This window comes from Malaclemys terrapin, chromosome 1 (assembly GCF_027887155.1).
Source record: "Malaclemys terrapin pileata isolate rMalTer1 chromosome 1, rMalTer1.hap1, whole genome shotgun sequence".
Classification (NCBI taxonomy): domain Eukaryota; kingdom Metazoa; phylum Chordata; order Testudines; family Emydidae; genus Malaclemys; species Malaclemys terrapin.
In genome coordinates this window covers 123,681,042-123,696,164 of record NC_071505.1, presented here as the reverse complement: position 1 = coordinate 123,696,164, position 15,123 = coordinate 123,681,042, and the positions used below count along the sequence as shown (strand labels likewise).

General features: G+C 44.9%; 1 protein-coding gene across 2 annotated transcripts in view; it reads right to left on the bottom strand.

Moving 5' to 3' along the window:
* Window positions 1-15,123, bottom strand: part of PARVB (parvin beta) — a 109,434-nt gene that overhangs the window by 83,286 nt on the left and 11,025 nt on the right. Inside the window, exon 1 of one of the 2 annotated variants that reach the window (XM_054037923.1) lies at window positions 717-797. The exons of the other annotated variant lie outside the window; for it this stretch is intronic. Within the exon in view, the coding sequence (XP_053893898.1) occupies window position 717 (1 nt within the window). The 5' untranslated portion in view covers window positions 718-797. Of the gene's footprint in view, window positions 1-716; window positions 798-15,123 lie in introns of those variants that run through there. 2 annotated transcript variants of the gene reach the window in all.

The following is a 15,123-nucleotide window of genomic DNA, read 5'->3' as shown; positions in this document are numbered from 1 at the left end:
ACATTTTTATTACTGTATTATTATCTATATTTTTAAAAAGATAATAGACACAGAGAGTCTGAGGGCAAAGTTTGGGAACCCAAGTTAGGCACCTAAATAAGGGGCCCGTTTTCAGATGTGCTGACACCCCCAATTCCCATTGAGCAATGAGTGCTGAGCACCTCTAAAGTCAGGCCACTGACACGAGCACCCAAGTTTCTAAGTTTTGGACAAAGTGACTAGCGAAGGACAAATCAGCCAGTTAACCAGCAGTGTCAGGAACGTAACTGAAGAGTTCTCAGACATTCATTTTAATCTCTCCCATCACACAGCACCGCCCCCCTCTCCCCAAAAAAACAACAACAATTACTTGCTAATTCTGTACACATTAAATCTGGCCCCAAATAAGGACTCAATGCTGCAAACACTACCACCTGTTACCATTAGTAATTCCCACTGAAGTTAATGTAATTCCACACGGTAATAAACATTACAATGAGCAGTATTTGCAGAAACAGACTCGAGAATAAACATTTCCCCAGCCTTCTCAGTTGGATACGGATCATCAGGAATAGTTTTACGTGCTTCAGCTTATTGCTTTTCTTCTCTTATTTGTTCTAATTGATATAAAGTGTTATGCAGAGGTTTATATTAAACATACATATGTGTAAATATTTGCACACATCAAATGTTTTTTGCTGAATATGTCAAGAGAAATCAAAGGCAACAGGACTCACTGATGAAGGCAATGACAGCAGATAAACACCGGTAGTAGCAAGAAAATGGCACTCTCCAATTCAGCCTGCGATATGGAAGTCAAGAAAGAAGCCGTGTGCTATATATGAACTCCTATCTACAGCTATGACTTGCAATTTAAGGAAAGCAACTCTTTTTGGTGCAGAAAAGTGACTCTGCAGGAAAAGTACACTGAAGATAACAGATGCTGCAAACCACAAATATAAGTTCTCTCTGAACTGTTACTAACGGCTCTAGATGCACAAACATCAACTAAAAAGGAAAGGTAGTCCTGCTTTGGGGTTTTGCTAAAAAACAAACCAACCAACCTTGCCATTCAGATGTTTAACTCAACTAATTTTAGGATTTTATAGTAAATACTGGGTCTGAACCCAGCACAATGTAAATAGGGTCCAGCCTAGGGATGGGCAGACTATTTCACAAGGTTGGAAACCACACCCAGAAACTCAGCTAAAGCTTTCAAAGTGTTTACCACCTCTTCCTGTCCCAAAGCAGCGAAACAGCAGCAGCCAGAGTCTACCACCCGAAGCCATGCTGGATAGTGCCTTCACTCTGTGAATACATTCAGGGATTTCAGCAGAGCTACTTGCAGGATAGGATATTACTCCACGTGAGCAACTATGGTAGAATCTGACCTTTTAAGGAGTTTTTCTAATGGTTTCCAGTTCTGCCATATTCAGGAAATTATTATTTGTATTGCAAGAGCCTCTAGGGGTCCCACCAAGAACAGGGCCCCATTATGCTGGCTGCTAGACAAACACAGAGTAAGAACAACAGGGAGTCCGGTGGCACCTTAAAGACTAACAGATTTATTTGGGCATAAGCTTTCGTGGGTAAAAAAACCCACTTCTTCAGATGCATGGAGTGAAAATTACAGATGCAGGCATTATTATACTGACACATGAAGAGAAGGGAGTTACCTTACAAGTGGAGGGCAATGTCAAGAGAAGGGGAATTACCTCACAAGTGGAGGGCCCTGGCTCTTCACTTGTGAGGTAATGACCTTCTCTTCAGGTGTCAGTATAATAATGCCTGCATCTGTAATTTTCACTCCATGCATCTGAAGAAGTGGGTTTGTTACCCACAAAAGCTTATGCCCAAATAAATCTGTTAGTCTTTAAGGGCCATCGGACTCTTTGTTTTTGTGGATACAGACTAACACAGCTATCCCCTGATACTTGAACTATTTCTTACTCTGTCATGCCCCCAAACAGTTTACAAACAAAGTAGTCAAATCAGATAGAAGGTGGGAAATAGAAAATACTTGTATTCCCATTTTATAGATGGGAACTGAAGCACAGAGAGACTCAGTGACATGCCAAAGATCACATGGAAATTTTGTAGCACAGCCAAAACTGGACTCAGGACTTTGAGTCCTAATCCAGTCCAGCATTCTAACCACATGACTATTCTTGGAATTTCAGGAGAAGACTCAACCATGAGAAATATCAGCTCAAGTACCAACCAAAACAGGCTCAGAGTTTTGTGAAAGGATCCAAATGTTTGGATTATAGATTTGGGTGAGCATCCAAGAGTTCAAATATTTCACTGAACAGGAGGTGCAGAGTTTTGGAGATTAGGCTAGAAATTCCTCATGGTCTGTCAGTCTAGCCTGTTGCATTCCCTTTTTATTCTAAGGAGACACATCAGTGGCATCAGGCACCAGCCTACCTTATAGTCTGCATAAGGCAAGACATTATTTTGTGCCATGAGGTGCAGCAGCAGCACGGTCTTGGCGGGCAGATGTTCAGTGGGCTTGGGCACCTTGAAGAGGAAGTGAGCCCTTCAAATCCAACCGTTGACCAATCTAAAAAAATTTTTAAAGCCACACAGCCTGACCCTGACTCAGGCTGGTGGGGAGAAGTGGGCAGAACAGCTGCCCAGAGAGATAGACACCTTCCTTCTCACTAAGGCGGTGGCCTCAGAGCCAGGAAAGAGAAGCGGCTTTGCTATTATTTCCTGTTTCTAATGTAGTAGTGTGCAAGCACCCCAAACAGGAACCGCGGCCCCATTGCTCTAGGCACCACAAAAATCCCACACAAAGGCAACCCCTGCCCCAGAAAGTTCACACAGTATAAGAACAGCCCCCTTGAACCACAGTTGCATAGATCCAGCAGCCAAGAATCATCACATAGGGGCTGCTGTAGGTTAGCATGGGAATCTTTCCTTCTCCACATCCTGCTCAGGCCATTCAGAGGACAGAAGCCTGATTACTTGGGCTTTGTTCTCCAGTGAGAACTCCTCCTTCGTCCCAATGTCAATTTACAGAGTCAAGTTACTACCCACGCTGTGACATGCCAAAATGCCCAGCATTCTTGGAACAACAGTGTCGCTTGTGCAGTCCTGTCCATTACAAAAGTGAAATTTCCCCATCAGGACAGATTTTTGTTATCTATAGTTTCACTTTCTTGAGAAAACTCTGCACTGTACCACGCTGCCTCCCCATGGCTGGATTTGCTCTCAAGCAAAATCCCCTAGTGCAATGAAACTCCTTTCACTGTGACCTAGGAAGTCCCATACTGTTTCCAGGCACTTCAGTGGGTATGTAAATTCCAATTCTGATTAGAGTGAAGTTAAATGGCTTCAGTATGACAGGGCTCCAGGATGGGGTGAGAACAGCCTTACCAGTGAGTCAACAGTGGCATAGATCCCTAAGGGGTTGGACTCAGCATAGAATAAAGATATAGTGCCAGCCACTCCTTTCCTGCCGAACATCCTAGTGAGGTAGTGTCACTGTAGCAGATCCCTGGAGTATGAGCAGGAAGGGAGGCAAATGGTGATCCCAACTAGATCGCAGGTGAATGAAGACCAGAGGAGAGTGAATTAGGAGAGGCACATTAAGGGAAAGTTCACAATCAGATGCCTGGGAACCCTTCCAAAACTCCACCACCCCTGAAGAAAATAAGATTCAATCCTGTGTGTGTGCCAGAGCTATGTATTATATCCATACCACTATGCCAGACGAAGACTACGGTATGCAAGTGCCATTCTATTTTAAACTGCAAAAGACAGCAATCTTTGCATCTATTTAATAATATGTCTTCAAACATTTGCCAAGCAGGCTAAGTGGGAAGATGTGTTTTGAGGATCACACATTGTTTTTATTTAAAGATAGTGAGAAACAGACAACATGCTCTATAAAGAGACTGTAATAGTTCTCCAGCTCATCCAACTCCCACGTTTCACGACACCAGGAGTTTATTTCCCCTCGCCAAAGAACTGGTGTACAGCTCTCTCTCTCTCAGCTAATTAAAGTTTTCACTGCCAACATATGGCACCTACACTGAAAAAGACATCGTTTCTTTTCAGTGTATATTTGTATTACAGTTCAATCATTTTAAATAAGAAATACTAAATGAGGAACTGGAAGTCATTAAAGCCTGTTTTATGATCGCTTGAAAATACATTTATTGGGTGTTGAAAAGTGTTTTTATAATAATAATAACGAGCTCTTATAGAGATCTCCAAGTGTTTTACAGAAGAGGCAAGTATCGTTATCCTCTTTTTAAATTCTGAGAAGCAGTCACTGAGCGATAACAGACTTGCTCAAGGTCACCCTGCCAGCCAACAGCAGGGCCAGAAATAAAACCCTGTCCAGGGCCATATCACCTCGGCTACACTGCCTTCTCCCCTCTCCCTCCACCTTACCCCACTCCTCCAATACATACATAAATAAAAAATAAATATTCTGCCAACCAAATCCTTAAGGCAAGACTGAACTGGAATCATGTTGCACACCATGTTTTTCAATTAATCTACATGCAGCACAGAATCCATGACTTCCAGCTGCAGAAACACAGGTTTCTTTGTGGTTAAGATGGAGTTCCAGTGTTGTCTACATGGTGACTTATTGCACGGTAAGCCACTGTGTGAATGTGTAGTGCACCAACTTGCTGTGCAGACATTGTTACAGCACAGTGGAAGTCCTAGCGTACGGCTTAGCATACTACTTCAAAGTGCAGTATGTTAAGCCACTCTCTCAGACTTTTGCTGTAGTGGTGTCCACACCATGAGTTACTACACAGCAAGCTGGTATAATGTAGATTCACAGTAACTCCTCATGTAGACAAGCCCCAAGTCAATAAATACATATGTGGGCAGGCTGGACACATTCCATCCAGTAGTGTGTACACACATGTGCATGCACACACACAGGGATTATCCATCTCAGAGGTGATGACTAAAGAAGGTAACAAAAATAGCACATAAAGCAAGAGGTATTCCATATCTACCACACATGTGGCCAGGAAAACATCATAAACTCTATGTAACGCCATCTATTGCATCAACTGACCTAATACAGCCCCTGTGGGAATCAGTAACCTCCAGCAGTAACAACTAATGTATTTAACATATTTCAAAGACAAAACCCACCTAAAGTAACAACACATCCCTCCCAACAGTCACCATCCTCCGCTGGAAAACCATGTGATGGGGCGGAGTATTACTGCCACAAGTTGTCACTGATCACCACATTACTCAGAGTCATGGAGGCCTCATGTGAGGATAAAAACTGGATAGAGAATATACTTGGGGAGGAGAAAAGTGTCAGGTGGTAATGAAAACATAAGAGCTCCATTAGAGAGTAAGGCATCAATAGAATCGACACAATGATCGCTGACTAGACATAGCCTGTTGCGTCAATCAGATCCCAACAGGCACAGATTCAGGTTGACTAGCGGGTTAGGTTTTTCTGTTTTAGCTACAGCAGGCTGACTTTTAGTCATTCGCTTCTGCAGTAAATTATAAATAACTGCATCCAGATGCCCGAGATGTCAGAGAACAAAATCTGCTGAAGTCATGACTGCTTTGATGACTTGAGGTCAATGCAAGGGAAAGACTGCGGGTAACCAGCTTTTCTCTTCCCTACTTCCTGCTGTCACTAAGTCTTCTAAAAAAACCGTCACGGGTTTGAGGGATGCCTCTTTGCTTGCTGATGTGCTGAGGAAGATGAACCACTGAAACAGGTACATGGTAAGGTTGAAAATATGAAATGGTGGTGCACATCTGTGAGGTTAACAAGGGAAGCATAAAGCAGCTCCAGTTACAGGCTCTACTAGCTGTAATGATGGTCAAAAGTCACAAAGAGACACTGCTATATGAAAGCAGTGGGTCCTTCTTATGGTATATGCCAGTGTCAGTTTACTGTGTTCTTAGCTTTTCTGATGTCCCTAACAAGTAGTGGGGGGAGGGATAGCTCAGTGGTTTGAGCATTGGCCTGCTAAACCCAGGGTTGTGAGTTCAATCCTTGAGGGGGCCACTTAGGGATCTGGGGCAAAATCAGTACTTGGTCCTGCTAGTGAAGGCAGGGGGCTGGACTCGATGACCTTTCAAGGTCCCTTCCAGTTCTAGGAGATAGGATATCTCCATTAATTTATTATTTATTTATTTATTTATTTATTTAGTCATCAAGGGTTCTCTATGTCCCATGTATCCTCACATAATACCCCACGCTTCCAAATTCATAAACACAGGCTGAGATTTTCATCCACGTGCAAGAGATTTGGAAACCTAATCACCTTTAGAATAAATGGGAATTGGATATCCAAATCCCCCTAGGCAACTTTGAAAATCTCAGTCAGATACTTTTACTCACTCCCCACGCCCTCAAGTTTGTGGACCTCTGTGTCCACAGTATTGACCACATGCATATCTGGTACTTCCTGTACCAGGAAACCTCTCTGCACCGTGGATAAAGTTATCACATAGGCTGAGCAGCAAGCCTGAAGCTGCTAAAACACTAAACCCTACAGCAAGCAGAGTCTGCTTCACCTAGCTCGTGTACCCTTACCTAGAAACTGTCCTGATAGATTTTGGCAATGGAAGGAGTTCACCAGCTAAGCCCCCATTCTTGTGAAATAAAGGCATGATCCAAAGACCAATGAAGTAATTTGAAAGTCTCCCATTGACTTCAGTGGGCTTTGGATCAAGGCTTAAATGCAGAACGTTTTGGACCACAGACAGAACATTCTCTTGGGTGAAGAATGATGGAGGCAATTGCGGTTCGCTGCAGAAAGTGAAAAGATGACAGGATAAACATCAATCATATGCCAATGTTTGGCCTAGGCAGCTACTTTTAAAATATGCCAAAGAGATTTAATTCTACAATACTCCTTGTGTATATAAAACTCAGAACTGTATTGAATAAGCCCTCTGTACTCCAACAGTACTGAGCTGTGAATAACTTGAATAAAATTTACAATAATAAAGAGCCCTAAAATGGTACAATCCATAGAAAGTACTGAAGTAGGCATGATTTCATGCATTGCAGATATAGTCCAGCCTAAACCACCACAAATCAACCACCACAAAGGAACTGAGCAATCTATAAAATGCCTTTTCCCCTCCAACAATATTTTTAAAAACAGTTGTGAAAACTGATTTTCTGTAAATTAAGTATTTTGATAACTATTTTGCTAATGTTTTTGAAAAAATTTTTAGTGAAAACTTAAAAAAAAAACTATTTCAAAACACTTTGACATGAAAACAACTTCAGTATTTCAATTTTTTTAAAATGTTTCTTGTTTTTCAACCTGTCTAATAAAGATGCAGAGCTATTCTGCTGACTCTTGCTGCTGCCAGATCAGGTGAAAGTTTTTAGCTACAACCCAAGATATCATATAAAAAAATCCACCATTTCTCTCAGCGGTATTGTCCACACTTAAAAGCTTTTGCTAGTATAGCTTAGACAAGTTCCCTGAATGAAATAAACTATACTGGCAAAAAAATTCTTTCGCCGGTATAACTGCATCTACAGCATTGCTAGAGTTGCCAGGTGTCTGGTTTTCAACCGGAACACCCAGTTGAAAAGGGATCCTAGCAGCTCCAGTCAGCACCACTGACCAGGCCATTAAAAGTCCGGTTGGCGCAGAGCTGGCAGGCTCCCTACCTGGCTCCCCAGAAGCAGCAATGTGTCCCTCAGCTCCTAGGCGGAATCACGGTCAGGGTGGCTCCATGCACTGCCCCCCATCCCAAGCACCAGCTCCACAGCTCCCATTGGCCAGGAACCACAGCCAATGGGAGCTGTGAGGGCAGTGTCTCCAAATGAGGGCAGTGCGCAAAGCCGCCTGGCCACACCTCCACCTAGGAGCTGCTCCTTCCATGGACTCGGGAGCCACCCAAGGTAAGCACCTCCTGGAGCCCACACTGCCTCCCATGCTCCAACCCCCTGCCCCAACCTTGAGCCGCCACCCACACCCAAAATCCCTCCTGGAGCCCACACCCCGAAGCCCCTCCCACGCCTCAACCCCCTGCCCCAGCTCGGAACCCCCTCCCACATTCCAAACCCTTTGGCCTCAGCCCAGAGCCCCCCTTGTACCTCAAGTCCTTCATATCCAGCCCCATCCCAGAGCCTGCACCCCCAACCAGAGCCTTCACCCCCTCCCGCACTCCACCCACCTCGCCCAGCCTGGTGAAAATGAGCAAGTGAGTGAGGGTGGGGTAATGGAGTAAGCGGGGGACAGGGCTGCTGGGCAGGGGCGGGATCTCGGGTAAGGGTGTTAGGGTTTGTGCGATTAGAAAGTTGGCAACTCTAAACATTGCGAGCATAGCTACATCATTTAAAAAAAGCAACAACAACAAAGATACACTCCTAACTAACTGACACTGCTATGCCAGCAAAACTTTTAAGTATAGACCTGGCCCAATGCAGAGGGAACTGGTGGCAGGGGCAGAGGGGCCCTGCAGGGGAGAATCTTATGAACAGCCAAGCTCAGAAGCAAATTCATGTTTGTTGTTATTTACGGAAACACTAGGAAGGGAAATAAGTTGGACTCAGTCCAGTGTGTATCCAGCAAGGCAGGACTGTCACCTGCCTCCATATAGGTACATGTTAGAATTATACTTTTAAAATGATACAACATAAAACATGTAAATTCTGCTTCTAAAAACAATCAGTTCTGCTTAACCAGCTTTCATTCCACCATTGATCTACTTATTTAACTTTACATAGACATGAGCAGCAGTGATGGTGCATAAATAGATCATAACAGCTAACCAAGTGCAGACCAAAGATTCTGTGTGTGTCTCTCTCTCTTTTTGTTAATATATCACCCTTTCATATGCAGATCAACTAGAAATCAGTGTTTCCAACTCTGACACTGAAAGCTGCGTGCCACTCTTCCATCACCTCAGAATACCTCGCTGGGCATACATGAATAATAAACTACACTTGGCTCTTACAGTGCTTTTCATCCACAGATCTCATGAGAGGAGTTTACAAGAAGTGAACTAAGTATCATTCTCCCTGCTTTATACAGAAGGAAAACAAAGCACGGAGAGGTGAAGTGCTGTCACAAGGCAGGTCGGTGCCAGAGCCGGGGACAGAACTCAGGTTTCAAGGTTCCCAGTCTAGTGCTCTATCCACTAAGACCCGTTGCCATCACCAATGCTTTTCTTAAGTAGCTATTGCACAAATAGCTGGGTTATCTAATACACAACATTGGTGAAATATGGCATTTAATACCTAGAATGTTTTCCACTTTATTATTAATTTGCTCTTTATTTAGGAATACCAGTGCTGCAGACCCATTGGTTGAAATGATGTAAGAATTGTCTGTTCTTCCACTTAAAGTTGCATTTCATGGCTATGGCATTTCAACTGTATTGAAGCTGTGAAATATGATCCTCCAAACTGGCCCTGAGGTTTGCGATCATTTGTCAGAAATGTCACTGCAGAGCCTTGTGGCAAGAGTTTTTACTCATTATTTTTCCACATAGCACACAATGGTGGACAAGAGTGGAAGAACTTAGAAACAGGAGGAGAGGAGCAAACATCCGGCCAGGCAGGAAACAAAAGGGACATAGAATGCCTTGTTAACAAGATAAGGAGGATACAAGAAGAGCTACGGTATTAGTTGTTTCCTGATATGGAACGTGGCTCTATGGAAAACGGATGGGAGGGACTCCCATAGTAATCAACAAGAGAGAAGAGCCAGTTCACAGACACAGAAAGGCAGAGCATCATTGAGGAAGAGGCTCAGAATCACTGTTGTAGCTAGGGAAGGGCTCAATCCTGCAGCTCTTACTCGTAAAAGTAGCACCTCCTTATCCAAGCAGTCCTCTTACCTTCAATGGGGCTCCTTGCATGAACAAGGATTGCGGGATCAGGGCCCTACTTATTTTTCCCCCCCTTACACTGTTGTCACCTACATTTAAACACAAGCTTCCAAATTACACACAATATGATCCCTTCACACCGTGAGTGACGTTAAACAGCAAGATCTAACACTGGTCTCTGGTAACCGTCTAAACACACAGAACACCCCATGCCAAGACACCATACGCAGTGCTTAGTGAAACCCTGTCTCAAGTGCCACCTCCAGGATTTGCAAGAAACAGGTTAACTCAAGAGGTTTCCAGTTGGGCAAGAAATACCACAACAGTGCCCAGCCTCTTGCAGTTATTTGGCACTCTGTAACCTGGTCATAAAATGAAGAAGACACACATCAGACTAAAAGCTACAGCCAAGGCAGCAGCCATGCAGGATTCCATGCACCATCCCAGTGCATGCCTCAACCCTGATGCCTAACGTCTCCAGGGCTGAGCTATCAGCTTAGCCTTGGCCCTACTCTGGACATAGCTGCACCAGTGCAAACCTCTGGCATAGACAGTCAACACCACTATAAGTTACCCCTGCTTGAAATCTGGAGACCAGCAATGGCTGTAGCCAGGGCAAATCCCCAGAGCAGACAAGACTGCCACCAAGAATGCCAATTGTAATGAAATGTGAAGTACTGGCCTGCTACGTTTTGGCAACGGAAGAAGTTCACCAGCTGAACTAGTTGAACGACTCCTTTAAATGATCAGTTGAGGTCCAGGCCCAGGTTTTGGGGACGCAAACACCAACCAGAGCACAATTTAAGCATCTGAACTATCTGAAGCATATGAACTCTTGCTGAAAAAGGGATTTTCCTGCTGGTTACTCAGGTCAGGTCTACACTACAGACCTATAGTGGTATACAGGGCCAGCTCCAGGCACCAGCTCAGCAAGCAGGTGCTTGGGGCAGCCAAGGGGAAGGGGCGGCACGTCGGGCTCTTCGGCAGCAATTTGGTGGCGGGCCCTCGGTCCGTCTCGGAGGGAAGGACCTGCGGCCGAATTGCCACGAAGGAATGAAGCGGCGGTAGAGCTGCCACCGATTGCCACTCCCCCCCCCCCCCCCCGCCGCCACTTGGGGCAACAAAAACCCTGGAGCCGGCCCTGCTGGTATAACTAAGTCACCCAAGGGTGTGAAAAATCCAGACCCCTGAGCAACACAGTTATACTGACCTGACTCCCCGGGCAAACAGCGCTATGTTGACAGAAGATCTTCTCCCATTGGCATAAGAGCATCTTCACTTAAACACTACAGTCGATGCAGCTGCACCAATGCAGCACTTTAAGCGTAGATCTTCCCTCAGAAGTCATTATCTCAATCAGCATTACGCTCTGCAAGGTTCAGGGGAAGAACGTTAGGGTTTTTGTTTTGTTTTAAATAGTGGATCATTTCATGCCATGGGAAGCAAAATGGTGCTCATTCTGTAACATAACGTTGTTAAATAGAGAGATCTGGTTGTTATATTACTGTATAGTTTCTCCAACAAAAGATAGCTGTTGGAATTACGATTGTATTGTCTCTGATATTTACATAGCAAAGATCTGTTAATTCCTAAATAAATAAAGAGTTTAAAAAGATAGTGGATCATTTAGTGTAAGTTTGTAGACTCAATCACCAGCCATGGAAAGATAACCAGCCACACACAGATCAGTTCATAGCCCTTACCTAGGGACTCTATTTATTGTTCAACACAACAAAAGAAATGCTGAGTGACACAGCAAAACAACAGTCCTATTCTCAAATCAAATTGTGGGGGTCCCTGGCAGTTTAGGCTATGTCTACACTGCAATTACAAACCTGCAGGTGTCAGCTGACTCCGGCTCATGGGGCTCGGGCTAAGGGACTGTTTAATTGTTGTGTAGACATTCGGGCTCGGTCTAGAGCCTGGGCTCTAGGACCCTGCGAAGGGAGAGGATCCCAGAGCTCAGTCTCCAGGCCAAGCCTGAATGTCTACACACAACTGAACAGCCCAAATCAGCTGACAGGGGCCAGCCACAGGTGTTTAATTGCAGTGTAGACACCTTTAGCGGTCAGCGCCTCCACCCAGCCAATACTCTCATCACCTCCCAGGCTTCAGCTGCATTTCCAGGAGAGTCTTCTCCCTGCCCTCTCATGAGCTGCAGCTTTCAGCTGCATCCCCTCGCTGGTAATCATTAGGCCCAATCACCTGACACTGCTAAGCAGGTTGGATGATTCCCAGCACCTGCCTGCCAGGCTCCTCTTCCAGCACAGGGCTGGCTGATCTCTGGCCTCCTGGGCCCTTTAAGGGGCAGACCACCCTATTACATTTGCATTGAGGGATTTAGATGGGGGACCAGTAACATGTTATGACTGAGTCAGTTTCTCCTGTTGCGGTGAGAAGCCAGCAAAGTAAGAGATCACTAAGATGAGAATCTCTCGGTGGGGTACCTCTGGCCAGCCAGGCTGTGTGGCACAGGTGATGGTAGGATTAGAAATATGGAGTTAGCCCGTGGTGTCAGAGGCCAGGAAGTGTCAAAGTTGAGTGCAGTCTTCTCTCTTTTCGAGAGCGAGCATCTTAAAATTGAGAGAGGGTGGATGAAAGGGTTTGAACCCTGGGACATGGGGCGGGGGGGGAAGCAGGTGTTGAATTCTTCTCTCTGCTAATTACACAACAATCGGATTGGCAGTGTCCTCGGGATTCAGCGAGCATGGCACTGAGTGATGATGTTGCTGTTCCTCTCCATTTGGTCACAGTGGCAGGGTGACTAAAGGGGAGGGGGGGGGAGGAGACACAGTGATTGCAATGATGAGGGGGATTCTTGTTTTGAGAGGGATGGCCTTGTAGGATGGCCACCGTCAAGTGGCCAAGAGGGTAGATCTACACTGCCATTGGCTGGGAATATTGAGACCCACTACAGTTGCTGGGGTCTGGATTCCTTGATCCTGTGGTAGTTGCCCAGAGGGAGAGACAAGGTAATAGTAAGTTTGTATGGAGTCTGTGTAAGCAAAAGATGTTTAATTTCTGTTCTGTTGGTGTCACCTCCTCAAGAGATGGAGTTGCTGGGAGATAAGAATCCCGGCCTTCCGTTCATGATGATTAACACATGGCTGATGGGAAATAAAACATCAGCCTTCTAGGATTTAATAAAAGCTGACACCTCTGACTTTGTACTACCAAAGTCAGGTTGGAAGACACTACTGGACCAGTCTTGACACAGTTGTCATCAGCTGGGTATTCGTTAGGTCATAAACCAAGAAGTACGTTGGGGGGAAAATCAACAGGAAGGTGGTGTGACTGTGCTGACTGCATCTAGCCTGAAGAGTAAGAGATCTCCCTCTCCAAAACTGGATCTGACAGTGTGTGTCCAGCTAGAATGCGATTCCCAGGATAGGATTAAGATGGGACTAGTTTTAGTGTATCGCTCGACTTGGCAGGGCAGCGGAGCTTTTCACGAGCTGACTAAATTCCTCACCTCAGTGGCACTGGAAACAGAGATTGTTCTCGGCAACCTCAATCTGCATGTTGATGATGGATCTTCTGAGGCAACTCAGGATTTCCTGGCCATTATAATGACCATAGGCCTATTCCAGATCATTACTTGCTCAACTCACGCAACTGGTTACAAATTGGACCAGTTTTTTGGTTTGGGATTGGAGGTTAGGCAATTGGACCTTAAACCTGTGTCCAACCATTACCTCCTACACTTTGAAGTTGGGGCTCTCTGTCCTGCCAGGACAAGGAACCTGTTTTGATTGTTCACCCTCAGAGATTAATGGAATCCCAAAAGTTCCAGAGTGCTCTGAGGGGAAACCTTGTTCCTCCAAAAAGCAATCCCTTGATGGTTTGCTCTTTTGTCCTTCACCACTGGTGAGGTGGCCCCGAAGTGCCCTCCTCTTCACCAGCTCTATTCTCACCTCACCCTTGTTTACAGGACAAGTGATGCGAGACATCAGCTTTTTGCCACCTGCGTCTGGTCATTTCGTTCAGATGTGGACTTTGAACAGCTATCCATTCTTTTGTCACCTCAGGATTAGATGACTGCAATGTGCCCCCTATGTGCGCTACACATTAATCAACACTCCATCTGAAGACCAACGGGCAGCCAGAGCACTGGTTAATGACCTACAAAGTGCTAAATGCCTGGGACTGGCCTATCTGAGGGACCGCCTCTCTCCCTGTGCCATACTGTCACAGCTGCTGGCAGCAGGAGTGCTAGAGCTGGATCCCCCTTGTTATAAAAGAGAGAGGACAGCTAGCAGGGTGTTCTCTCCAAGGGCTGTGGGTCTGTGGAATGCCCCATACACACACTTTTGGTCCAGAATAGCCTGAATTTGGTACCCTTCAAGGTAGGCTGCAAAAGCCATCTGTTTGAGAGGGTTTGCAGAGAGGGCTGAGAGTATGCTCACACAATGACAAAAGGAGAGAAAAGGAGTTTTTGTAGGTGGCTGGCTGAGTTCCTGTTGAAATTATTACTTTAACGCTCCTGGGATTTCAATGTATTATTAATGAGGTGTTAAGGTGCCTAAAGCCTTGGCTAGGCATCTTTTCAAATAATTTAATCTAAATTAAATAAACAAACTCTAGCTAATCGCAGAGCAGCAGCAGGAATTAAGCTCAGCACAGAACATCAATGCATTGGGAGTTAAAGGAGTGTAATTTTTTGGTACATCCTGTCTCCCGTTCAGGCATTGTAGGATCAAATTAATATAGATTTGGCGGCTCCAGAGCTCCCACCAAAACAGCTGTGAGACAATCTTGATCAAACTTGACTATGAAGTTCTGCTTCCATCCATTCTTCCATGTAGAAGCAGTCCAATGGAGCAATCCTAGCCTGAAAATCCTTGACAGAACTTTGATGTGGAGGGATTGGATGGACAGCGGAATGACTGTGTCGCAGCTAATTGACAATGATAACTCTCTATATGCATCCGAAGAAGTGGGCTGTAGTCCATGAAAGCTTATGCTCTAATAAATTTGTTAGTCTCTAAGGTGCCACAAGTACTCCTGTTCTTTTTGCTGGATACAGACTAACACGGCTGCTACTCTGAAACCAATGATAACTTTAAACCATTTGTAGATCTTTGGCAACAATTTGACTTGCCCTGCTCCAGATCATGGACATATCTCCAGTTAAAGCATATACTTATGAATATATTTGGACCAGATGCATTGGGAACTCCAGAAATTCTATGGTTTTGGAGGAAACTTCCCAGATTTACTCAGCCAACAGTATCGTTTTATGATTTCCTGGTCCAAAAAACTCTGCCAAAGACTGTATGCAAAGCTTGTCTCTCTCACTAACAGAATTTGGACCAATAGAAAAAATATTGC